We start from the raw sequence: 26,913 nt of genomic DNA on the forward strand, positions 1-26,913 counted from the left end.
CTGGGCCTAAGTTCTTTGTTTAATAGACCCAGAAGGCAACCTTCAGGGGTCAGAGGAACTGGGGTGGAAATTACAGAAGAAAGTAGATCCACTACCTGTCTCCAGTATCTGGAAATTACCAAGCAAGCCCATATGACATGAACGAAGCTAGTCACTGATTGATCTGGCACAATTCGAGGTGACAAAATTTACCTTTTTCAGTCAGGTCTGATAAATTTTCATATTATCTTACCGAGAGGGCTGGATTTACCATTAGGCAAAGCAAGCAGGTGCCTATAGCCACCAGAAGCAAATAAGAAGCTTTTGGGTTTAGGTTTTCCAGTCATGCCCCCCCCCCCATCATCAGTAGGATGATAAAAATATTTACACATTATCACAATAATCAGTGCAGGTCAGGACCAGGAAAACATAGAAATGTTCTGTATAAAAAAGATTTTAGTAGAGGGGAAATTATTTACCATGTGTGCCTACAGGCTCTAGAGATAGAAATCCAGCATGCATTTCCAGCCTTTCTTGACCACAGGTCATTGAAATCTAGATGCCTAGAGCTAGATTTAGCAGTATGACCCAGTTAACTATGATGTATGTGTCTACTTAAACATTTTTACATCTCTAAAAGGCAAGACATTTGTTTGATATACTGTTTTAATAAAAGCCCTGCTCTCTTTTTACCTGATACATGTGACAGTTTTGCTTGCCACACATAATAGCTTTGATTCTTCACTCTTCTCCATAGAAGGTTAATGAGAAGAAGAGGCATAATATTTTTCATATTGTTTTGACAGTTAAGATTATTAAACTTATTTAACTATTACTATTTAGGTTTTTTAATGCATTGTTGATGTTTATCACATATATTTCATGCAGAATGTGGTATGAACGTCCATCATAAGTGTGAAAATAAAGTAGCAAACCTATGTGGGGTTAATCAGAAGTTAATGGCAGAAGCTTTGGCCATGATAGAGAGTACTCAACAGGTACATTTGTGTTGTCTACTTGATGTTCTATTACTCACTTTCGTATACTGTAGAATTTATACTTTTCAAAGCTGAAGACAATTTACAGCAGGTTTATAATAATAAGTGACAGTTTGTTCACTTTGATGTTGAAAATTGGCACTGGTGGTTCACAATGTGAAGAACCTAAATGTGTGTTCTGCCACCTTCCTTCAAATCAAACATTATCCCATAAGGTTGCTTTGCATTGCAGATTCAACCCAGAATTCGAGTCATGAGTACCCCAGTCTGCACCACTTGGCTCGCCAAAAGATGAATAAGCAATAAACTTTTGTCAGTTGAGCCAGGTGGAAAACTGTTCGCTGAACAGGGCCTGCATCCAATCAGATATAGGCACTGTTTGAACACTCTGACGGCCACTGGTTGTCAGATTACATTTAGCCAGCAAGGAAGATTTGTCCATCCATGTGTTATAATGTGGATGGAAGAATCTGTTAAAAAAATCTATAAATACATAAGACCAGTTTTAGGCAAAACCTAATATTTAACCCTGCTCTCACCTGCACCATAAAACGTAACCTAAACTCTAAAATTATTCTTTACTTATAACCCTCAACACTTAGCCTTCACCTAACTTTAAAACTTAACACATAGCCTAACCTTAACCCTTAAGTTGACACTTAAAATAAATTCATAAAACGTTAACCTCAACCCTGAAACACTTGCCTTTCTAAAATCAAAGTATTATTTTAACTCTTGTCCCTAAAATAACCCCTAAACTAACCACTTGAAGTCCAAAGTTATCACGTGGGAACCCAAAAAAATCAGCTAGGCTCCATTTACCTAATATCTGCACTAAAAGGTTGCACTTGGAGCAACTGATTCATATCAAGGCTCATATATAAAACCTGAGGAAAGAAAATGTTAAGCTGTTAAGTAGACATGTGCGGTTGGCTTTGTTAAAATTCAGACAAAATTTGAATAGTTTTAAATCGTTTTCGAATTTGAAAAGTTTTCGAATAGTTTTCAAATTCGAAAAGTTTACGAATCTGAATTGTTTTCCAATTTCCAAAGAGAATAAAATAATTGTTTTTCTTTATTTTCTATTCTATTTTATTCTCTTTGGAAATTGGTAAACTATTTGAATTTGAAAACCCTTCAAAATTGATTTGAAAACTATTTGAATTGATCCAAATTTGTAAATTCAAATCGATTTGAATAGGAATAAACAAAACGAATTCCGAAAATGAATTAAACGGATTAAACTAATTTAACCAAATTAATTTATGTAAATAACAAATAGAAATGAAACAACCCTAATTTTGTTCTGCACATGTCTACTGTTAAGCAAAGCCACCAACCAATGCTCCTATGACTGGTTTGGTATGGGCAGCAAATTTCCTCCAATCTTGAAAATTCTTGAAATTAGTAAACCCTTCAAATCAGGTTCACTCTTTTGTAGTTCATTGGTTTTTGGCATATTTTTTCATAACTATATAATATTTAGATGAATTGTATTTATTCAAGAAATAAAGCAAATCTTCTGCATCCATAGAATTGAGATTATAATTTTCTGAGATTATAATTTTTTTTTAAATGCAAATCCGAAAAGTTCCTTAGTGCATACCACTGACAAAGCTGAAAATGAGAGCAATTATTATGGTGAACAAATTGGCAGCATGTCTGTTATGCGTCTGGTGACCCTTTTTCCCCATTTCAGGATAGGAAGCAAAGAGAATCTGAGCCAATTTACAGGAAAGGTCCACTTGAAGTTGGTGACAGCAAAACGGAAGAAAAACAGCCTTTAGTATCTGCCAGGAAAGGTACATGTAATATATTGAATGTTTCAGGCACAATTTCGGGGTCATCGTGCTTCAAAGCCTGTACTTTGTTGGCATGTAGTTTGTAGACCTTCAAAAGATTCAAAAAGCCAGGAAATCATTATAGCTTGTCTCCAAAAGTGCCTGACTTAATACATAGGTCCCAACTGGCTCTTATTTTGAGGGACTGCCTCTGATTTGGAACAAAGTCCCCTTGTCCCTCTTTCCTCATTTGTCCCTCATTTTGGTCTGATCCATATAGTTGTATATAAAATGCATTTTTTAGCTTTTAAAAAGTGTTTACCAGTGCTAAACCTTTCATCCAAATTCTAAATTGCTGCATTTGTAAATTTCAAAAGCCAGTACAGTATAAAGGAAGAGTAGTGCTAAAAAAAAAAAACATTTGTAGGTTTAACTAATCATTTTTGTTTGTATAATTCTCCTTTAAGAGGGCGTGTCCTATGCCTACATACTTTTGCTAATAGGTGTCCCTCGTTCCCATCTCAAAAAGTTAGGAGATATGTTAATATAGTTCTAAAATTTAAAAAACAGGATATGCCAGTTAATTATATGTAGCATTTGTTGAAGGATGTAGCCATAGAGATAATAAAATGCCCTTTATTTCAGCTCTCCTCTAACCATTGTGTACATTTTCTTGCAACTTACTTGATACAGAGGGCCTTGTGTGTGGACCAAACATTGCAACAGACCCACACTGTGATACATACACTTAGGGCTGAATAAATACAACAGGAAATGATCAACGCTTTCACATCTGTGCTCTCTACAGCCCTTTTAAAGTGGTTGTAAACCGTAGAAAAAAAAACCCTGCAAGACAAAGGCATAATGAGCTAGTATGCATAGCATACTAGCTCATTATGAATTACTTGTGGTACCTTAGATCGAAGCACTCGCAGCAGTCCTCGTACACCGTTCCGGCCGACGACATCACTCCCAGAGTTACTTCCGGGTATCGTGGACTCCGGCACTGTGATTGGCCGGGGCTGCGATGACGTCACTCCCACGTGGGAGCCACCGGTAACGGCACACTCACTGAAGCAACAGCAGATATGGGGGATATCTCCTAAATCACGCAGGTTTAGGAGATATCTGGGGTAACTACAGATAAGCCTTATTATTTCCTACCTGTAGCAAAAAGTGGTTGTAAAGGGTTTACAACCACCTTAAAAATAACTTGTTCCACTTTTGATATTTCTCTTAGCAATCCCATTATAAAACATAATATAAAGAGCAGCAAAAATACAGATGGTTGCAGACATATTTATGTAATGATCTCAAACAAAAAAGTACTAAAAAAAACATATTGAAAAACATATTTCAAACATTTAATATTACAGTGCCCGCTAGAATAATACTTACTGTATCTGTACTGTGCAAAAAACAGAGTCCCAAGGCATTTTTTGGGAGTCCCCAGTGGAGGAAATCAAATGCCAAGAGACTACAGCTGAGCCTAGGACAGAGACGAGAAGGATAGAAGAGGAGCCGCGCAGCACTATCACACTGACATTCACTGATTTTATTCTGCATAAAATGTTGGGAAAAGGAAGTTTTGGAAAGGTAAACGTCTGTCTGTCCTATCTATTTCTTTCTTCTTTCATCTCCAATTACAGTAAAGGCCATGATTTTAAAGGACTTGTATATGTAGACTTTCCTGTTGATTGAGTAGCCATTTCTTATTTCATTCTTACGAAGGGAAGCACAGTTACCCTTGTAATGTGACCCAGACAATAATGGCTGTGTATGAGGAGAAACTTAGGAATGCCAGGCTACAGGCACCACTGATTGAGTTCCAAAGAAAAGCCTATAGGTGGCTCCAACCCGTTTTCTTCCAGTGCTGAAAAATAGGAAATTAGCCTATGGTGGACCTAGCATTTAAAATCATTCTCTCTTTTTTTAAAGTGTTACTAAACCCAGGACACGACATTCACTAAATCTGGACTACCACAGTACACAGAATGTGGAAATGCAATTATTTTAGTAAATATAAATGGCTAAATACCTTTTTCTCATCAGAAGTTAGAGCAGTCCTGTGACTTCTATGAGTGTCTGGTTAAATCTTGTAGAAGGAGTTTTCATTCTGCACTGACTGTCCTATCAGGACACAGGACCCCTGACCCTCTATCTGGACAGTGCTGATTGGCCCTGTGCTGATCACATGAACCCACCCAAGAAAAAAAAAAAATCTAGCAATACACACCAAACTGAGCATGTGCAGCCTGTCCCCTGGCTCTATATTATCAGGAAATATATTGGGAACAGTGGAAGGAGGAGCAGATCAGAGGAGACAGGATCAACTGGAAATATATTGGGGACAGTGGAAGGAGGAGCAGATCAGAGGAGACAGGATCAACTGGAAATATATTGGGGACAGTGGAAGGAGGAGCAGATCAGAGGAGACAGGATCAACTGACTTTTTACACAATGCAACCCTTAGGGTCCATAGTGAGTATAACCAGCATGCTTTACAGCATATACGCACTGATTTTTACTGTTGTGGGTTTAGTAACACTTTAATGTATTACATTTTTCACAAATATACTGTATAATACTATTCAGTTGTCTGAGAAGTGATTGCTGCTAGATTATCAGTCATGTGAGAAATGTTAGAACAACAGCAATATTAAACAGCAACATGAATTGCAGGAATTAGGACTAAGATAAAAGTAGAGGTGATGCCCACAGCAAAAGCTTGCTACTAACTTAGAAGCGGCACTTGTTCCTTCCTTATTAAATGGAATGGTCAGTTACGCTAATTCGATTTATATAATATTTTAGTGTTTTACATTTTCTATATTTCTGTTCCAATCTATGTATCCTTGTTATGAACAAAATTATTAGTGTTGAGAAGGGAAATGGTTAGAGGAGAAAATCTCATTTATTACTGACCACTTAATTTCCTGTTTCTCCTGGCTTTTCTTAGTATTTGTCATATTGTTACTGTTCTGTTCTTATAAACTGTGTCCATCTCACAAGGTAGAAGCAACACTTGAATGCTTCATTCACATATATGTGCAGTAATACAAGCTCGTTGAAACACGCTTTTCCATGCTATGCCCTAACAAGCCTCAATGCACATACAACAAATGAAACCACAATGCACTCACTGACATCTGTGTGTTGTGGTTTGCTAAAAAGCAGGAACATTTCTTTACATGCACATTTTAATATATGCATTGTGATGCATGCGAATAACTAGCACATCAAAATAAAAGCATAAGTGTAAAAAAAAAAAAAAAAAAAAAAAATCAATACTTACCATATATAAACACTGCATTCTAAAACCGCCAGCTGCCTTGTAGTTTCTAGGTGCACTAGAAAAATGATGTCTGGAATCTGATTGGGTGAAAGCAGGGCTCAAGTCCTGTGGGAACGCATGGGAACGGAGTTCCTGTACTTTTTCCACAACAGGAACTCAGTTCCCATTAGCAGCCGTGACCTGCAAGACTTTGAAGTATGCGAGCTGTGTGGCAGGTGCTACACCAGCAGCCACCGACACAGCTCGCAATAGTAAGTGCCGCACACCTGACCAGTCAGGCATTGCCAGTAGGGGGCCCCATGAAAGCTTCCGCTTCGATCTACCTGTCAATCACAGCTAGCTGACGGTTAGATCAGGTCTAGGTCTAGCTGACGGGTAGATCAGCTATTCTGCTCACAGGACATGCAGGGAGAGAGGTGAGCTGAGAGAGGAACATCAGTTTGGGGTGGTAAGCTGAGCACAATACCTGGCAAAGTTTAATGCCAGGAGGGAAGTTTATCTGGAAATATGTGACGCGTTGGAATAGCAGCGAGAGTGTGTTGGAACCCTGCAGATTTTGCAGCCCCCCAAGCTAACATACATCTCCTAAGCAGGAACATATCACTATATCCCCAAGCATTCTGTCCAGATAATGTGCAGTTAATTTATGACCTTTCCGTTTAACCCTGTGTTATCCAATCGCTTTTCAATGAAAAGTGTAAACTCACCACATAAACACTCTATATACAAAATAAAATTCCCCAATAAAGATCAGAACATGATGTTCACATTTGCATGGAAGCACAATCGAATGAATGCTGATTATTCAGAGAATTACCGTATTTATATTTATTGAGGATTTTTTTATTTTTTTTTATGTACAGTTAAGCTTCATACACCCAATACGAAAATTGGATGAAAAATATTTTTTGGGTGGGGAGTGGATCTTGGGTGGGAGTTCCCACACTTTTTTCCCCAGGACTTGACCCCTGGGTGAGAGGGCCATATTATAATGAAAATACTTCAGTATCACATCAGTCATTTTCATATCATTGCAGATGTGAAAAAATGACCGAAATGGTCCATTTTCCAATCAAAAAATCATGTGTTTTGTTTTAAGGTTTTTCTTGCAGAGCTGAAGGGAACTGATCACTTTTTTGCTGTTAAAGTCCTAAAGAAAGATGTTGTGCTCATGGATGATGATGTTGAATGCACCATGGTGGAGAAAAGAGTTCTTTCTCTGGCATGGGAACACCCTTTCCTGACACATCTATTCTGTACATTTCAGACTAAGGTAAGACTTAACATTCAGGCCTTGGAAGGCACCATATTGTCACTTGTTTGAAATGTTTAAGGGGGAGAGGTAAGGTCAGGTTTTGCCATCAATAAAAATGTATAACAAATAAACAATCCTTATTCATTAAAGTAACTTATAGTAAATAGTATACAACTATATGCAACTAATAGAAAAGCAGTACACTAACAGTTGAAGTAAACATAAATCATATATTGAAATGTAAAGCAAAATTGACATATCAAAAACATTTCATTGCTCCAAATTTTAGTAACTCTTCCTGTCTCCTGAAGATTGGGTGCCTGGCCAGAAAACAGCTAGTCCTTACCGCGTATACACATATAATGATCGAGCGGCCACACACTCTTGATCATACTTGAATCAAAGCAACTTTATTCCATAAGACAAAACATGCTGGTAATCCCTGCCTGAAGACTGCCAAAGAGATCTTTATGACCAACCTTTAAAAGGGTAAAACATGGCAGAGAGTCTTCTTATAATGTGAAATAAAGATGATTTTATTCAGTTGAGGACATTGTTGTGCTGTTGCTCATTCATTTTTATGGTAAACTTGAAATATCATTAATAGATAAATATGTCAAACATTGAGGTGTTTTTCAGTTGCCCAAACCTATATTAAAGCATATGTAAACCCTAACAATTAACTTCTGTTATTGGCTACCTCTTGGTCTGTTGACAATACCGTTGAAAGGATAATTTTCTGGCCAGTCCCTTGCTCTTCTGCACATGTGCAGAAAACTCCTATTTACTCCTATTGAGAGGTCAACTATTATCCATTCCATCAATACATGGCCTCTCCATAGGAATCAAATAGATTTTTTTCCCATCAGGCACAGACTGGAATCTGTCAGGGGCAAAGACAGGTTACAATGAGACTTTGAGGTGGAGGGGGTAACTTTGGTATTAAAAACAAGAAGAGAGCAAAGTAAGGGCATTGAGCTATAACTCCCTGATATCACAAATTTCCATCAATTAACTTTTAATGTAAAAAAGTTGTATTCTTATTAAAAATTGTTAGAAAAACAGGTGAATCACATCATATGGGCAACATATAGCCCAAGGCATAAAAAAACCACATGCAGATGATAGACAGTAGAAAAAGCCTACGTGTTGCATGGTCAGAGCTGCTTCTTCAGGGCTTTTGCGCTCTCAACATCTGACTGAATGTTTAGTAGTAATAAACATATACATAAATACAGATCCAAGAAAATCACCAAAAAGCTGTCACTATATATAGTACATATGAAATTCCCTGTCACATGGAGGAGGGGGATAAAAAAAAGGGGGAGGGGGAAGAGGGAGGAAAAAGGGACCACAAACCGAAAAAAATTGTAATAATAATCATTACCTCCCATCCCACTGTTGGTTCCTGTACACCTGGGAGGTAATGGTTATTATTACTATTTTCTTTTGGTTTGTGGACCCTACCCCCCCCCCCCCCCCACACACACACGCATATACACACCCCCCTCCTTTTCCCCACCCTTACTTTGCTCTCTTCCTGTTTATTATATTTTTGGGTTGATGGCCTCCTGATACAAAGCTAGTTTAGCTCCCTTAACCTGCCCCTTTCCCTACATCATTTACTATCCCCTACTGTGTAACTTAGGTATTGTTATGCTTTAAGCCTCTTTACTGGCCAGGCTGTTTGTTCTCATTTTTGCCATCGAACACATTTTAGTCAAAAAGAATTTAAAAAACAAGACAGAATATGAAGAATAGTGTGATATAAAAATGAAATGTAAAGATTTGTATGCCACCTTTATAAACAGGAGGTCATGCTTACTCAGAATTAATGTTCTTGGTAACCTTTCTTGCAACTCAATGGTCATGCAGTGCACAAGCACATCAAAACCTTTTGATAAAAGAAGCCTGCTGAGAGTCAATAGGCCTTTCATTTACTGAAAAAAAGAGGGAGCAGTTTGACTATATAACATACTGAAAATCCATATTTGAGATTTCAATAATTCAGTGATGTATGATAGACACCTTGATAATAATGTTACATATGAACTACAGGCAGCTATAAATAAAATGATTTAGCCTGGGTTCACACTATTGCGATATGGGAACTAGCACGATTCCAGTGCCAGTTCTCGCATCGCATCTCCCTCGCAAGCAGTTCACACTGCCCTCTGCAAACCGCTGAGGGTGTCAATACACAGGTAATGTCACCCCCAGATCAGTTCACAGATTGCAGTGCGAACTGTGAATTTGGGCAGGAATCAGATCTCTTCCTCCCCAGCCCCAACGAGGCCCTGCTCCCCCCCCCCCCCCCCATCTACTCCGTCCCTCTAGGTAGGGCAATTCTTCCCTCATACAGTGGTCTCTCTTTTTACTCTTTGTCCTCCCTTATTTCATTTACCTTCTACCATAATCTTTTATTCTAATGATTTTTTGAACTTCAGCCATTTCCCACATATGATAGAATATACCTCTAGAGTGCCTTCTGCTATATATATTGTTTCCTCTATTGAGCTCAGCCATTCCACATTTGCTACCCACTCCTTCATAGTCGGAGCTTCTGGGGTTCTCCACCTTCTTTGGGATCAAGCTTTTTGCTGTACTTAGTAAGTGTGGAACTAGGGTATTCTTGTACTGAGTGACCATTTTTTCTGTATCATGGAACAGACATTTCCAAGGGTCCATCTGAATATGTTTCCCTGATATTTGGCGTATCACCATAATAATTCCATCCCAATAGGGCTGGATTTTAGCGCATTCCCACAATAAGTGCGTAAAGGTCTCCAGGGTGTCACTTCCCCTCCAACATGTTGGGGGGACATCTGCTCCGAACTTCTGCACCCTCTGCGGGGTCACGTACCATCTTGCTAGTAATTTATAGCACATCTTCTTAGTGTCCCTTGAGGAAAAACAGGCTAATCTTAAAATCTTCTTCTTATGTTCCTCATCTCGGAGGACTCCTAATTCCCCATTTTCCCAAATAAAATGGATATTTAGGTTCGGTTTCCTTTACCAGTATTTTATATATTTTAGATATGCTTTGCTTTAAGCAAAAGGGGAACTAAACAGCCTCTCTATTAACCTCATGTTCTCTTTTCCCTGTAGTGGCTGTGGTAAAGTTTGTGTAAAGTGCTTTTAGTTGTGTGTACCTCCATCTGTCTAAAGGCATATTTCCCCACTTCTGTGTAATTTCGATAAACGTGCATATTCTATTCCCTTTCAATACATCCTGTAATAATAGTTCATCTCTTTTTACCCATCTAGTGAAGTATACATAATCTTCTTTCCCTGGCTTGAAGTAATTAGTATCTAGTAAATAAATCAAAGGTGCATTATGTTCCCAGTGATGTAATCTACTCAGTTCATCCCATATCCTAAACGTGTTCTTGGTCAATGGATTTATACTACTAGCTAATTCTTGATATTGCCGCTGTATCCACACCATCTTCCCTAAATCTACTTTACTTTATGACATCTCAATATCTACCAACCTTTCCCTTCCTTATTGTGCATCCAATCTGTTATCTGTGATATAGTGATTGCCTGGTAATATTTCTTAAAATCGAGTGCTGCTAGCCCCCCTGTCTTTTTTTCTTTTACAAGCGTCACGTATGAGATCCTAGGACGTTTATGTGCCCATGTGTATTTTAGCACTATGGATCTTAATTTCCTGAAGTATTCCTGAGGTAGTGTTATTGGGATCATTTGAAATATATATGTTAATTTTGGCAAGATGATCATTTTTAATGCGTTTATTCTGCCTAGCCAAAAGAGGGGTTTATGTCTTAGGAAATTTAGTTGTTCTTTGACCTTATTGAGCATTGGGATATAATTGGCCTTATATAAAGTCTCTAGAGACATGGTTAGTTTTATTCCTAAATATCCAAGTTCCTCTCTACACCATACAAAGGGGAATTTAGGTTGGATTGCCTGCTGTTCTTTCCTTTGGGTGATTATATTCAGGATCTCAGATTTAGACATGTTGATTTTAAAGTTTGTCAGCTTTCCATATCAACCCAATTTCTCTAATACATTTGGTACGGTTATCCTGGGATTGGGGATATAGAATAGCACATCATCTGTGCATGCAGCCACTCTGTACTCTCTGTGCCCTATTCTCACCCCCCCTAATATCTGCATTCTTACGGATCGCCATTAACAAGGGTTCCAGCACCATTACAAATAGCAATTTTGGCCACTGAAAGGGCGTCAGGTGCGACAAACGGCCGCGGGCTCGTGACTGTGGGATCCACACTCAGAGCCAATCACAGCAGAGACCCAGAGTTGGGCAGCAGCAGAGCCCCTTAACAGCGCAGTGTCTCAGCAAGCAAGAGGGGGAGAGCCCAATGGTCATCAATAGGGACCGGGAGCCAGGTGCCATAGCATCAATACCGATGTCAGAAGGGGGGTGGAAGGTGGGAAGCAAGCACCGTAGATCTGCTACCTCATACAGGGCAAGTTAGCTAGGAGCTTAGTGCTGGAGCTGGAGCTGTGTATTGCCATGTTCCCATCCCCTCGTGCTTCCTGCGTCATGGCTCCACAGTTTTCCTCACAGCACGCTCCCGGCATCCAGCGGTGGCGGGGTTTCAAGTGAAGGCAGGGTCTTCCAGCATAGGCCTCTACGTGTCAGGGCTCCTCTCTGTCCTACACTCAATGCAGTTTCTTAAAAGAGTTATGTGTACTTTACATACAACTAAACATATGTTTCTAAATCTGTCTTCATATGAGCTTCCTGATATCCCCTGTACAGCAGCACGCAGGCTAGAGAAGGGAGGGGGAACACCGAAAGCCAGTCATGCTCAGCTGACTTGTAACATGCAGAAAAAATTAGCAGAGTATATAATATACTGTATTAATTAGTGTGTTGCTTCATTGTCCAATCAGTAAACTGAGTGTAATGAGGTCATACCACTGTATTCTTTAACCGTAATATAGAAAGTTGAGTTTTTCTGGTAAAAGTGTGAGTCATAAAAGTGTCTTGACAAATAAAAGAGTTCAACTTTAAGCCTGGGTTCACACTATTGCGAACACAGACATCGCATGTGATTCGCATTGCATTGCTGTGCCGATCACATGTGAATTCAATACAGCTGTATGGCTGAACTCGCACTGGATTCACACAAAAAGGTGCAGGAACCTTTTTTTCCCTGAACTGGAATTCAGATTGCATGGGTGTTCACACGACAATTGTGACAAAATCGCTCCTCGATTTGGGTGCCATTCAAAGTAACAGGGATCACAGGGGCGTCCGGCAATTTGCGGCCTCTCCAAAACACGGGCAGAATCGCAATGATTCCTTCCACAAAATGGAATGCCATGGTGTGAATGGAGCCTAATGCCGCGTACACACGACCAGACTTTTAGACGGACTTGGTCCAGCGGATTGGAATCCGTCGGACAATTCGATTGTGTGTGGGCTCCAGCAGACTTTTTCTTCCCACAAGTCCGGCGGACCTAGAATTAAAACTTGCTTCAAATCTTTCCGACGGACTCGAGTCTGGTCGAAAAATCCGGTCGTCTGTGTGCTAGTCCGACAGACTAAAACCGACGCTAGGACAGCTATTGGCTACTGGTTATGAACTTCCTTAATCTACATCATCTACATCGAATCCGTCAGACTTTTGGAGTGATCGTGTGTGGCCAAGTCTGTTTGTTTGAAATCCGGTGGACCTCAGCTGCAAAGTCCATCAAAAAGTCCGGTCATGTGTACACGGCATAAGAGATTCTTGTTTATAAATTGCAATATATAAAATGTCTATTGGTTACACTTTCCAAAAATACCCATACACAAGCACAAAAGATTTTTAGTATTAAAACTACTGATACAGCTATTTGTGAATGTGTGTACAAAAATCAGGTAATGCATTTTGTTTAGTTGGACTAGTTATAAAGGATTGTATGTACGCCTTTGGACTTTAACAGCCTATGGGATTATCTGCAGACATCAGAAATGTACAGGACCAGTAAGAAAAAACTGTTGATTAACAGTGGTGGCTGTTGCAAAATAACACCCCCCGGAGGACAGCTGCGATCGCAGACCGATGATTGCGATTCCCCCCCCCCCCGCGCGTGCGAGACGGACGTGAATGCAATCAGATCCCTTACCTAATGAGGCAGGGGAAAGAAGAGCCAGGGTCGCTCTGACCACTTCTCCCAGCCGGACAGGCCATGTATGATGCAGCACACAAAGAGACTTTCTCCTCCTGGCTGGACAGTGTGTCCTGAGACACGATTGGCCAATTGGGACTTCCTGATTGGCCGGGAGGAGAATCAAGAAGACAATAGAAAATATTAATTGCAGTAATGCCGCGTACTCACGACTGGACTTTCAGGCAGACTAGATCAGACGTAATCAGTCCGTTGTACAATCCGATCGTGTGTGGGCTAATCCAATCGTTTTTCGTTAAAAAAAAAATCAGACAGACCTAGAAATAGAAATCTGTCCGACGGACTCAATACCTATCAGGAAAACTGTCTATATGCTGGTCCGACAGACCAAATATGACACAAGGGAAGCTATTGGCTACTGGTTATTGAACTACCTTTTTTTAGTCCCGTCTTACATCATCACATTCCAAATGAACGGACTTAGAGCGTTTGTGTGTGGACAAGTCCGTTCGTTCAGAAAGTCAGTCGGAACTCCACCGAAAGTCTTTTGGGAAGACCGTTGGACCTAGTCTGCCAGAAAGTCCGGTCGTGTGTACGTGGCATTAATGTACGTGGGGCAGCCCGGAATTGGTTAAAGTGGAACTTTCTTATACAAGACAGATCAGACTTCTTCCAAAATGTGTGCCCAGGAAAAAAAAAATGATATGTATATATATATATATTACAAATTATATTATACACATACATATTACATTTTAATAACATTTTGAATTAATGTTTCCTTCTTTTTTTTAAAAGGAGAACTTGTTTTTTGTCATGGAATATCTCAATGGCGGGGATCTCATGTTTCATATCCAAAGCTGTCAGAAGTTTGACCTCCACAGATCAAAGTAAGATCCTAAATATAACTGGTAAATATCAGATAGCCGCTCCTCGCAGCATGGTGATTCACTTCTCAGAAGTACAAGTCTTCAGGATGACTGCAGTGAAATTGTTAGGATAAAAAAAGCACCTGCTTTGTCAGGGATCTGAATAGTCATTGTTATCAGTGCAGGATCTACATAATGACAGCATTGCACAATGTACCAAATGTTATCTTTTCTTACATGAAGGGGGGATGTCAGCATGGTAATCTTGCATGTATAGAGAAATAATTAGTTCCACTATCTGAACCTGGCATGTGTTTCAACGATCTTTATTTTTAATTTGAATGTCTGTTTATGGATGAACTGAAGATGAAGCCTTTTGGCACAACTAAGTGGATAATGAATGTCAGAGGAATAAATCTATTTAAATGTAATTTGCCCAATAGTTGTAGGAGTATCTTTTGACTGGGCTGGCCTACATGTGGAATGGTGTCCTGACTTGACCCATTGACACCATTGGACTGGCCATAGATGAGTCAGTTTTACGGGTGGAACAAAAAAAAGACCCAATTTGCCCATCAACTCCATTCACCTAACATGCACACTCACTATTTCATATTCCATTTATGTTGTTTCCCATTATTGCCTATAGAATTTATAAACTATGAATCATTTATGTAATTTTAATGAACAGCAACCCCTCACTTTCAAATACTCCAATAATGCCAGTCTTCTAAAGCATTAGCTTCTGTTTCATACAGTCATAACATTATAAATCAATAATATAGTATGATAATATATGCTTGCCTATGACCAGCCTTAGAATGTTGAGGCATGGAAACTTTTTCTAACTGGAATACGCCCAAAATGAAAAATACTCCTAATCTTGAGTATGTGAAAGTGTAACTAAAGGCAAAACTTTTTATTTAGTTTTGGATAGTGGAGTCCTCTCCTTAGAGCAGCTTTTATTGCTGTTTGTGCCCTTCGCGCTGTCTATTTGTCCTGTTTACCCTTATCAACAAAGCTGAAAGTAAAAGAAAATCCCAAATTTTAAGTTGACACCAGAACACTAATAGTGGTGAAGTGGTGTCTGATGCCACTAGGGTTAGTGTCACCTGGTGCAGTAAAATATGGTGTCACCCCCCCCCCCCCATCAGGCTTTCTCCTGTCTAGCCTGTCACTCTCCCATCACCATCAGGCTCCCTCCTGTCTAGCCTATCCCCCACCCCAGTTGGGCTCTCTCCTGTCTAGCCTGTCCCTCACCCCAATTGGGCTCTCTCCTGTCTAGCCTGTCCCCCACCCCAATTGGGCTCTCTCCTGTCTAGCCTGTCCCCCACCCCAGTTGGGCTGTCTCCTGTCTAGCCTGTCCCCCACCCCAGTTGGGCTCTCTACTGTCTAGCCTGTCCCCCACCCCAATTGGGCTCTCTCCTGTCTAGCCTGTCTCCCACCCCAATTGGGCTCTCTCCTGTCTAGCCTGTCTCCCACCCCAATTGGGCTCTCTCCTGTCTAGGCTGTCCCCCACCCCAATTGGGCTCTCTCTTGTCTAGCCTGTCTCCCACCCCAATTGGGCTCTCTCCTGTCTGGCCACTTCCCCCCGTCAGGCTCTCTCCTGTCTAGCCTGTCACCCCCCCCCCCCCATCGGGCTCCCTCCTGTCTAGCCTGTTTTGGGCCGGCAGCGCATGGTCACAGTGCACACCCCAAACCGGCCCCTGATGGTCTCACCTCTCTGTGGTTGTGGCCTGCACCTCCATAGTGATGCCACTGGGGAAACCTTCCAATGGGAACACGAGCTCCAGTGATTCTGTGACACACCGGGATTCCTTCACTTTGGAAGGATTTCCTTTCACTTCCTATTTTGGCGATGGGACAGGAGGTGAAGGGACATCTCCACAATGGGAAACATATGGCGAATAAACTGATGGGGGGTTATAACCCTCCCTTACTGTATCAAAAGTGAAAAAAAAGAAAGTTTTGCCTTTAACTACACTTAACTTTGCAGAAGAGAACTAGGAAAGCGTGATTGTAGTTCCTAGACCCGGTGTCAATCAAAATTAGCCACAGAGCTATTGTCAAGTTAACTGAGGCAAACCATCACCACTAAACTCGGACTGGGTATCTAGGATTAAAAAACTCTGCTCACAAAAGAGTTCATAAATGAAAATAACAGAGAATGATACAGAAGCAAACAAGGGTCAAACAATAGTTTAGAAAAGAGACTCGTATGTGTTAGGTCTCATGCATACAAGGCGTTTGTTTTTCTATTCTGAACACCAGAACTGCTGGCAGGAGAAAAGTTGCTTAAAAAACGTGCCTCACATTGAACATGTATTTAGGCATGTCAGGCATTTAAACATTAATGAATCCCATTGGCCAGAATAAATTTATTCTGGTCATTGGTATCCTTTAATGCCTAAACGCAAGACCCATATAGTGGTTAGGCACATTTAGGCACGTTTACACATGTTTTGGTGCGTCTAGCATATTTTCTTCTGTTCAGTCCCTCTTCTGATCGTGTTGGTGATGGATTTTTATTTTCAGCCTGTAAACACTCCTCTTCTAATATGCCTGTAATTGCATGGACACATAGGCTAACATAGAGGTGCTTTTACAGGCTGAAGAAAAAAAAATGCAAAAAGGCAAAAGTGCACTTATTTTGCTGCACATGGATGAGTCTTTACAAAGACCCCTGGATACTGGTAACAGCAGTGAATCACCAATGGTAAAGTAGTTCATCTGCTGTCCAAGTCTCTACAGACTACTAGAGCCAGGGAATGATATCTGGTTTCTAAAGGAAAGTCCACATATGCCATGTCAGCTCCTTGGCTCCTTTCATTCTTTGGCTGGAAGTAAATACCGTTGACCTACATATACTGGTAAAGTCTCTAGACACCATAAGTCAAGAATAAGCAACCCCCGGCATGCAAAGCCTCTTTTGTTGGCACTCGACTCCCTCCCCATCAACAGAGCAGCGCAGGGAAGTGTCAGTGAGACACTAATGCATTCCAATTTCCGAATTCCCCATGCCGCACCTGCACTGAGGAGGAGGCACTGCGCCCCCACACATTGTAAAAGATGGGAAACATTGTTTGGTTCTCTAACTTTACTGTAGCTGCGATTGTCAGCTTTTGTGTTTGGGAAGAGATTGGGTGCAGTTCTACTAGGGGGGGGCAGTCCCTGTTTCCAGGAGGAGGAGGACTGCCATAGGCCACTGCCAAAGCCAATCACAGTCCTGCTAGCCCCGTCCACCATCTGCCACTAACAATCTCAGACAGAAGGGATTTCACTGATTAAGAAAACCCCATTCAGGTGACAGTTTGTGGAATTTGTGGAATTACTGTTGAGCTTCTGGGAACTTTGTTGAAATTATTCCTCAACCTTTGCGTAACTTACTACTGAACCCCTGCACTCTGTGTCCCTTTAAGCCACAGCCAGTATTCAGCATAATGAAAATCGCACCCAATTTTGCTATGGTATGGGGCACCACACTTTTTCTCAGCTGCGGGGCCCAACTTATGATCCTGCACACAGGCCCACTGCTTTCAGAAAATGCCCCTGACCTGAGCTCATCATTACGCATCCATTCCATATGTCTGTATGTGACATCACATACATCACATACAAGCACACATATCATAGATGAGAAGAGGGTACAGCGGTGTAGCAGATGAGCAGGAGGGATTCACAGGTGGGACAGAAGAGCAGGAGGGTACAGTGGTGGGGCAGATGTGCAGGGAGGTACAGTGGTGGAAGAAATGATAAGGGAGTTCAGCAGTGAGACAGAAGAGCAGGAGGGCTACAGTGTTGGGGCAGAAAATAGGGGGGTAGAGCAGTGGGGCAGATGTTAAAGGAGGTATATTGGTGGGATAGATGAGCAGGAGGTTACAGTGGTGGGGCAGGAGAGCAGAGGGGGTACAGAGGTGATACAGATGAGAAAGCGAGTTACAGTGGTGGGGCAGATGAGCAGATTGGTTTAGTGTTAGGACAGATGAGAAGGTGATTCAGTAGTGAGACAGAAGAGCATGGGGATACGGTGGCGGAGAAGATGTGCAGGGAGGTCCTGCGGTGGGGCAGATGAGAAAAGGGGTACATTGAGAGGGCAGATGAGCAGGGGTTACAGTGGTGAGACAGAAGAGCAAAGGGGTACAGTGGTGGGGCAGATGTGCAGGAGGTACAGTGGTGGGAGGGATGTGAAGGGGGGTTCAGCGGTGGGACAGAAAAGCCGGGGGGTACAGTGATGGGGCAGATGAGCAGGGGGTTACAATGGTGGGACAGATGAGCGGGGGGGGGGTTCCATGTTGGGCCAGATGAGAAGGGGGTTACAGTGGTGGGAAAGATGAGCAGGGGAGTTTGGTGTTGGGGCAGATAAGAATGGGGTTCAGCGGTGGCACAGAAGAGCAGGGGTGTACAGCGGAGTTGGGCAGATGTGAAAGGAGGTGCAATTGTGGGTAAGATGAGAGGGGGGTTACAGTGGTTGGGCAGAAGTGCAGGGGGTACAGAGGTGAGGCAGATGTACAGGGAGGTACAGTGGTGGGGCAGAGGAGAAAGGAGGTACATTGGTGAGACAGATGAGCAGGAGGTTACAGCAGTGGGGCACAGGAGCAGGGGGGTACAGAGGTGGGGCAGATGTGCAGACAGGTGCAGAGAAGAAAGGAGGTACATTGGTGGAACACTTGAGCAGGGGGTTACAGTGGTGGGGCAGAAGAGCAGGGGGAACAGAGGTGGGACAGATGTGCAGGAGGTACAGTGGTGGGCAGATTTACAGGAGGTACAGTCGTGGGGCAGATTTACAGGAGGTACAGTGGTGGGGCAGAGGAGAAAGGAGGTTACAGTGGTGGGGCAGATGAGAAGATAAATTCAGTGTTAGGACAGATGAGAAGATGGTTCAGGGGTAAGACAGAAGAGCATGGGGTTACGCCGGTGGAGCAGATGTTCAGGGTGTTACAGTGGTGGGACAGATGGGAAAGGGGGAACATTGGTGGGACAAATGGGAAAGGGGGAACATTGGTGGGGCAGATGAGCAGGGGGTTACAGTGGTGGGACAGAAAAGCAAGGTGGTACAGTGGTGGGGCAGATGTGCAGGGTAGTACAGTGGTAGGGCAGATGTGCAGGGGGTTACAGGTTACAGTGGTGGGGCAGATGAGCAGGGAGGTAGAGGTGAAGCAGATGTGAAAGGGTTTACAGTGGTAGGGCAGATGTGCAGGGGGTTACAGTAGTGGGGCAGATGTGCAGGGTAGCACAGTGGTGGGGCAGATGTGCAGGGTAGCACAGTGGTGGGGCACATGTGCAGTGAGTACAGTGAGCTGAGGTGTGGCGTTGCAGGAATTGGGGCTGATCTGAGGCGTGAGAGTGCAGATTGTTAATTTCTCACTACTAAAGTCGTTTACAGCATTTACTTAAATGATAAAAATCATTTTCGTGATTGAGAATGTGAAGTTGACATTTTTTTGTTATAAAATCGGCACGCTCAATTTGTTTGACAACATTTTCCGGCACACTGTACTCAAAAGTTTGCCTACCCCTGCCATAAATAATAATATGAGCACATACAAAAATGAAACACTACTTAGATTTAGACAACAGGAAAAAAAGATACACAAGAAGAACCAGTGGATACAAAAATTACCACATTTTAGACAGTGTACTTTGTATCAGACTTATGCCACTGAGTTGGTAATTCCTAAAAACCTAAACCAAATTACTGTCTGGACCCACAGAAGAAACCACAAACACAGACTGCTTCTCTTTCTAAAATATGCTATGGTAAATTATTTTTTGTTGGTGATATTTCGTTGATGATATTGTAACATTACTATTGTGTGTTATATTGTAGGCATCAATGTGTTGTTGAACTAATGTGTACATTGTTCATTGTTGAACGGATTGTCATGTTAATAATTAAACAGTTTTTTTCCTTTCTTGATGTCTTTGTAGGTTTTATTCTGCAGAAATTATCTGTGGCCTCCAGTTTCTTCATTCCAAAGGAGTGGTTTACAGGTAAACCAAATAGATTAAAGTGATTCTAAAGGCTCAGTTATTATTTTTACAAAATAAAAATCATGTCTTACATACCTGGTCTGTGCAATGGTTTGCACAAAGCAGCCCCGATCCTCCTTTTTGGATCCCACCGATTTTGCAGCTCAGTCTTGCCCCTCCCCCCCCCTCTCCTCACTGGCTGTGACTAACAGCAGCAGAGCCAATGTCTGCTTTGTTTGACCCAGTGAGGAGAGCTGAGAGAGCCTCTGCTCTCATGCGTATGACCCAGTGCGGATAGCCAAGAGAGCTTCTGCTCTCATGTGTCTGATCCACTGATGAGAGCAGAGAGAGAGCATCTGCTCTCATGTGTCTGACCCAGTGAGGAGAGCCGAGAGAGCATCTGCTCTCATGTGTCTGACTCAGTGAGGAGAGCCGAGAGAGCCCCTGCTCTCATGTGTCTGACCCAGTGAGGAGAGCCGAGAGAGCCCCTGCTCTCATGTGTCTGACCCAGTGAGGAGAGCCGAGAGAGCCCCTGCTCTCATGTGTCTGACCCAGTGAGGAGAGCCGAGAGAGCCCCTGCTCTCATGTGTCTGACTCAGTGAGGAGAGCCGAGAGAGCCCCTGCTCTCATGTGTCTGACCCAGTGAGGAGAGCCGAGAGAGCCCCTGCTCTCATGTGTCTGACTCAGTGAGGAGAGCCGAGAGAGCCCCTGCTCTCATGTGTCTGACCCAGTGAGGAGAGCCGAGAGAGCCCCTGCTCTCATGTGTCTGACCCAGTGAGGAGAGCCGAGAGAGCCTCTCCTCTCATGTGTCTGACCCAGTGAAGAGAGCCAAGAGAGCCTCTGCTCTCATGTGTCTGACCCAGTGAGGATAGCCGAGAGAGCATCTGCTCTCATGTGTCTGACTCAGTGAGGAGAGCCGAGAGAGCCCCTGCTCTCATGTGTCTGACCCAGTGAGGAGAGCCGAGAGAGCCCCTGCTCTCATGTGTCTGACCCAGTGAGGAGAGCCGAGAGAGCCCCTGCTCTCATGTGTCTGACCCAGTGAGGAGAGCCGAGAGAGCATCTGCTCTCATGTGTCTGACTCAGTGAGGAGAGCCGAGAGAGCCCCTGCTCTCATGTGTCTGACCCAGTGAGGAGAGCCGAGAGAGCCCCTGCTCTCATGTGTCTGACCCAGTGAGGAGAGCCGAGAGAGCCTCTCCTCTCATGTGTCTGACCCAGTGAAGAGAGCCAAGAGAGCCTCTGCTCTCATGTGTCTGACCCACTGAGGACAGCCAAGACAAAGCCTCTGCTCTCATGTGTCTGATCCAGTGAGGAGAGCCGAAAGAGCCTCTGCTCTCATGTGTCTGATCCAGTGAGGAGAGCCGAAAGAGCCTCTGCTCTCATGTGTGTGACCCACTGAGGAGAGCAGAGAGAGCCTCTGCTCTCCTGTGTCTGACACAGTGAGAAGAGCCAAAAGAGCCTCTTCTCTCATGTGTCTGACCCAGTGAGGAGAGCCGAGAGAGCCTCTGCTCTCATGTGTCTGACCCACTGAGGAGAACCGAGAGAGCCTTTGCTCTCATGTGTCTGACACAGTGAGAAGAGCCAAAAGAGCCTCTCCTCTCATGTGTCTGACCCAGTGAGGAGAGCCGAGAGAGCCTCTGCTCTCATGTGTCTGACCCACTGAGGAGAACCGAGAGAGAGCCTCTGCTCTTATGTGTCTGACCCACTGAGGAGAACCGAGAGAGTCTTTGCTCTCATGTGTCTGACACAGTGAGAAGAGCCAAAAGAGCCTCTGTGTCAGGAAATGTTCCATCCGCTGATAATATGTCTTTTGGCATGCAGTACTGAGGTCCACCAGCAGGTGTCTCCTAGTTTCAAACTGTCAGGAGAGCTTTTCCCTGCTGATGGTATGTCATCTTTGGGCTGCAGTAGTGGTGTCCACCAACGGGTGGATCCTGGCAGTGTGGAGCAGACAGCACCTCCTGCAATCAGGTGTCACTTGAGGCCAATCACAGGCCTATAAATAGCTGGCAAGCATTCACATGTTTGCCTTGATATTGTCCTTGTGCCCTGACCTGCTGCTTGTGACTAAGGCTGCATTCACACCTGAGCGTAGCTTTTTCAAGCGTTTTTTGCGGCGTTTTTTACCGCGATTGCGGCGTTTTTACCGCGATTCGCGGCGTTTTTTGCCGCGTTTTGTCGCGAATTTGTGCAGGGCAAAAGGTCACCAATGTTAAGCATTGCAGATACAGCGTCAAAACGCCCATAGAAACGCTCGTTGTCGCGCTAAACGCTCAAATCGAGCGTTTCCATTAGTTTCTATGGGAATGAAAACGCCCAAATCAGCCCGATTCGCGCGACAAAAAAGGGTCCGGAACTTGTTTGAGCTTCAGGCGTAGGGCTTCAGGCGACTTGGAGTGGAGATGTGAACCATCTCCATTGAGAATAATGTATTTTTTCCCCTCCAGCGTTTTGTAGCTTCAGGCGTAGGGCTACAAAACGCTCAGGTGTGAATGGGGTCTAAGTGAGGCAAGCCGAAAGAGCCTCTGCTCTCATGTGTCTGACCCAGTGAGGCGAGCCGAAAGAGCCTCTGCTCTCATGTGTCTGACCCAGTGAGGCAAGCCGAAAGAGCCTCTGCTCTCATGTGTCTGACCCAGTGAGGAGAGCTGAGAGAGCCTCTGCTCTCATGTGTCTGACCCAGTGAGGCAAGCCGAAAGAGCCTCTGCTCTCATGTGTCTGACCCAGTGAGGAGAGCTGAGAGAGCCTCTGCTCTCATGTGTCTGACCCAGTGAGGCAAGCCGAAAGAGCCTCTGCTCTCATGTGTCTGACCCAGTGAGGAGAGCTGAGAGAGCCTCTGCTCTCATGTGTCTGACCCAGTGAGGAGAGCTGAGAGAGCCTCTGCTCTCATGTGTCTGATCCACTGAGGAGAGCCGAGAGAGCCTTTGCTCTCATGTGTCTGACACAGTGAGAAGAGCCAAAAGAGCCTCTCCTCTCATGTGCTGACCCAGTGAGGAGAGCTGAGAGAGCCTCTGCTCTCAAGTGTCTAACCCAGTGAGGATAGCCGAGAGAGCCTCTGCTCTCATGTGTCTGACACAGTAAGAAGAGCCAAAAGAGCCTCTGCTCTCATGTGTCTGACTCACTGACGAGAGCCAAGAGAGAGCCTCTGCTCTCATCTGTCTAACCCAGTGAGGATAGCCGAGAGAGCCTCTCCTCTCATGTGTCTGACCCACTGACGAGAGCCGAGAGAGAGCCTCTGCTTTCATGTGTCTAACCCAGTGAGGATAGTCAAAAGAGCTTCTGCTCTCATGTGTCTGACCCAGTGAGGAGAGCTGAGAGAACCTCCGCTCCATTGTGTCTGGCCCACTGACAAAAGCCGAGAGAGCCTCTGCTCTCATGTGTCTATCCCAGGGAGGAGAGCCGAGAGAGCCTCCACGCTCATGTGTCTGACCCACTGAGGAGAGCCGAGAGAACCTCCGCTCCATTGTGTCTGGCCCACTGACAAAAGCCGAGAGAGCCTCTGCTCTCATGTGTCTATCCCAGTGAGGAGAGCCGAGAGAGCCTCCACTCTCATGTGTCTGACCCAGTGAGGAGAGCCAAGAGAGCCTCTGCTCTCATGTGTCTAACCCAGTGAGGAGAACCGAGAGAGCCTCTGCTCTCATGTGTCTGACCCAGTGAGGAGAACCAAGGAGTCTCCACTCTCATGTATCTGAACCTCTCAAGAGAGCTGAGAGAGCCTCCACTCTCATGTGTCTGACCCAGTGAGGAGAGCCAAGAGAGCCTCTGCTCTCATGTGTCTAACCCAGTGAGGATAGCCGAGAGAGCCTCTGTTCTCATGTGTCTGACCCAGTGAGGAGAGCCGAGAGAGCCTCTGCTCTCATGTGTCTGACCCAGTGAGGAGAACCAAGGAGTCTCCACTCTCATGTATCTGAACCTCTCAAGAGAGCTGAGAGAGCCTCCACTCTCATGTGTCTGACCCACTGAGGAGAGCCAAGAGAGCCTCTGCTCTCATGTGTCTAACCCAGTGAGGAGAGCCGAGAGAGCCTCTGTTCTCATGTGTCTGACCCAGTGAGGAGAGCCGAGAAAGAGCCTCTGCTCTCATGTGTCTAACCCAGTGAGGATAGCCGAGAGAGCCTCTGTTCTCATGTGTCTGACCCAGTGAGGAGAGCCGAGAGAGCCTCTGCTCTCATGTGTCTGACCCACTCAGGAGAGCCGAGAGAGCCTCCGTTTTCATGTGTCTGACCCACTGGCAAGAACCGAGAGAGAGCCTCTGCTCTCATGTGTCTAACCCAGTGAGGATAGCCGAGAGAGCCTCCGCTCTCATGTGTCTGACCCACTGGCAAGAACCGAGAGAGAGCCTCTGCTCTCATCTGTCTAACCCAGTGAGGATAGCCGAGAGAGCCTCTGCTCGCATGTGTCTGGCCCAGTGAGGAGAGCCAAGAGAGTCTCTGCTTTCATGTGTCTGACCCACTCAGGAGAGCCGAGAGAGCCTCCGTTTTCATGTGTCTGATCCAGTGAGGAGAGCCGAGAGAGTCTCTGCTCTCATGTGTCTGGCCCAGTGAGGAGAGCCAAGAGAGTCTCTGCTTTCATGTGTCTGACCCACTCAGGAGAGCCGAGAGAGCCTCCGTTTTCATGTGTCTGATCCAGTGAGGAGAGCCGAGAGAGTCTCCGCTCTCATATGTCTGATCAAGATCGGGGTCTGGTGAATATGGGGGGGAGGGGGGGCAGCAAGAAAAAGTGTCTCCTATAGTGCAGTATCCGAGAGGTTAAATATGGTCATGTGTCTGATCCAGTGAGGAGAGCCGAGAGAGTCTCTGCTCTCATGTGTCTGGCCCAGTGAGGAGAGCCAAGAGAGTCTCTGCTTTCATGTGTCTGACCCACTCAGGAGAGCCGAGAGAGCCTCCGTTTTCATGTGTCTGATCCAGTGAGGAGAGCCGAGAGAGTCTCCGCTCTCATATGTCTGATCAAGATCGGGGTCTGGTGAATATGGGGGGGAGGGGGGGCAGCAAGAAAAAGTGTCTCCTATAGTGCAGTATCCGAGAGGTTAAATATTATAGCCCCCACCCCAGCTAGCAATAAACTCACATTTATTAAAATGATAAAAAGCATGGAATATACAATTGAAAACAATCTCACTCTGAGTCAATCAGTCCACTGCCAGGCTCCACTTCTGCTAGTTTCGCCACCTCAAACGTGGCTTCATCTGGAGGAGAATAAATTATTGTATATTCCAAGCTTTTTAATCATTTTAATAAATGTGAGTTTATTGCTAGCTGGGGTGGAGGCTATATTATTTAACCCCTTGGATACTGCACTGTAGGAGGCACTTTTTCTTGTTGTTTTTTCATATGCAATGCTGGTCTTAAAAATGTGAAAGCAGTACAGTGGATGAGACCGATGTCAGCCATTGATGGTGTCGTTTGATTAAAGACCATAGAAGATTCCTTTAAAGGCATATTGGCACTAAGTGCAAAGGCATGTTTGACCCCTAAGGAGGTGAGCGGCCATTGCATGTGGTGGTGGGAGCACTCAGAATAAAGTTTTTGTTAGAAGAACCATCACTGTGGAGGATTTATCATTATTGACTATTGGACTTTTTTTTTGCATTAATTTATTTTTATATTTTTTCACATACTGCATTATCACTGGAAAGTTTGTATTTTGGTATAATATTTATTATTGCAGCATCATCATTTTAGCGCTATCCCACTGTAGTTCTCATGCTGTTTTTTTGGGACTTTTTTGCATCATTATTTTTTCATATTCTATATTGGTATTACCACTGGAAAGTTGTATCCTGTTATATTAGTATTGCAGCATTGTCACACTTATATATTTTTATGATTTTTTGTGGGAGCACACTAGTTAAAGCTGCAGCAAAATTTGAATCACAATATATTTGTCACTATTTTATATAAATAACAAAAAACTTTGCTCATTAGTGCTCCGCTACTTTACTTGCACTTTTCACATTAACCAGCAGGTGATTGGTTGCCTGCGATCCTAGCAACCAATCACCAGCTTGTTAATGTAAAAAGTTAACTCCAGCAGCTCCTGTCCCCACTCTCTATCCAGTACAGTCATACTTCCTGCTCTCCACTCTGCTATACACCAGTGTAAGATAGGACAGGGCTAACTACACACTGATATAAGGGGACAGAGAACAGTACAGTGGTAGGGGAGGGTTGTGTGTAGGGGGCAGAGGACAATAAAGTGGGGGTGGGTAGGTGTAAAAGGGACAGAGAAAACTACTGTTGGGGGGTGGAGGGGTGAAGGGGACAGAGGACGCTGCATTGGGTGGGGATGTGTGAAGGGGACAGAGGACATCACATTGGGGGGCAGAGGAAACTAAAGGGGGGTGTAGGAGCAGAGGACATCGCATTGGGGGGAGGACAGAGGAGTTTAGAGTGGGGGGTGGTGAAGGGGATAGGGGACACTGCATTAAGGGGGGGTGCAGAGGAATCTACTGTGGGGGGAGGGTGTGAAGGGGACAGAGGACATTGCTTTGGGGGGCAGAGGACACTACAATTGGGGGGGGTGGGTGAAGGGGAAAAATGGCATTGCTTTAGGGGGGCAAAGGACACTACAGTGGGCCGGAGGGTATGAAGGGGACAGGGGATATTGTTTTGGAGGGGCGGAGAAGACTGCAGTGGGGGTGTGTGAAGGGGACAGAGGACACTGC

At 44.1% G+C, this 26,913-nt stretch overlaps 1 protein-coding gene across 2 annotated transcripts in view; it reads left to right on the plus strand.

The window, feature by feature from the left end:
- The window catches only part of PRKCQ (protein kinase C theta), a 147,606-nt gene that overhangs the window by 112,824 nt on the left and 7,869 nt on the right, over positions 1–26,913 (plus strand). For both annotated transcript variants that reach the window (XM_077473015.1, XM_077473016.1), the window contains exons 9-14: positions 868–977; positions 2,677–2,779; positions 4,182–4,354; positions 7,153–7,326; positions 14,218–14,309; positions 20,217–20,279. In XM_077473015.1, coding sequence (XP_077329141.1) covers positions 868–977; positions 2,677–2,779; positions 4,182–4,354; positions 7,153–7,326; positions 14,218–14,309; positions 20,217–20,279 — 715 coding nt within the window. The remainder of the gene's footprint in view (positions 1–867; positions 978–2,676; positions 2,780–4,181; positions 4,355–7,152; positions 7,327–14,217; positions 14,310–20,216; positions 20,280–26,913) is intronic.

The sequence above is a fragment of the Lithobates pipiens genome, unplaced genomic scaffold, assembly GCF_037356315.1.
Source record: "Lithobates pipiens isolate NorthernLeopardFrog02 unplaced genomic scaffold, aLitPip1_a1.2 Scaffold_8, whole genome shotgun sequence".
Taxonomy (NCBI): domain Eukaryota; kingdom Metazoa; phylum Chordata; class Amphibia; order Anura; family Ranidae; genus Lithobates; species Lithobates pipiens.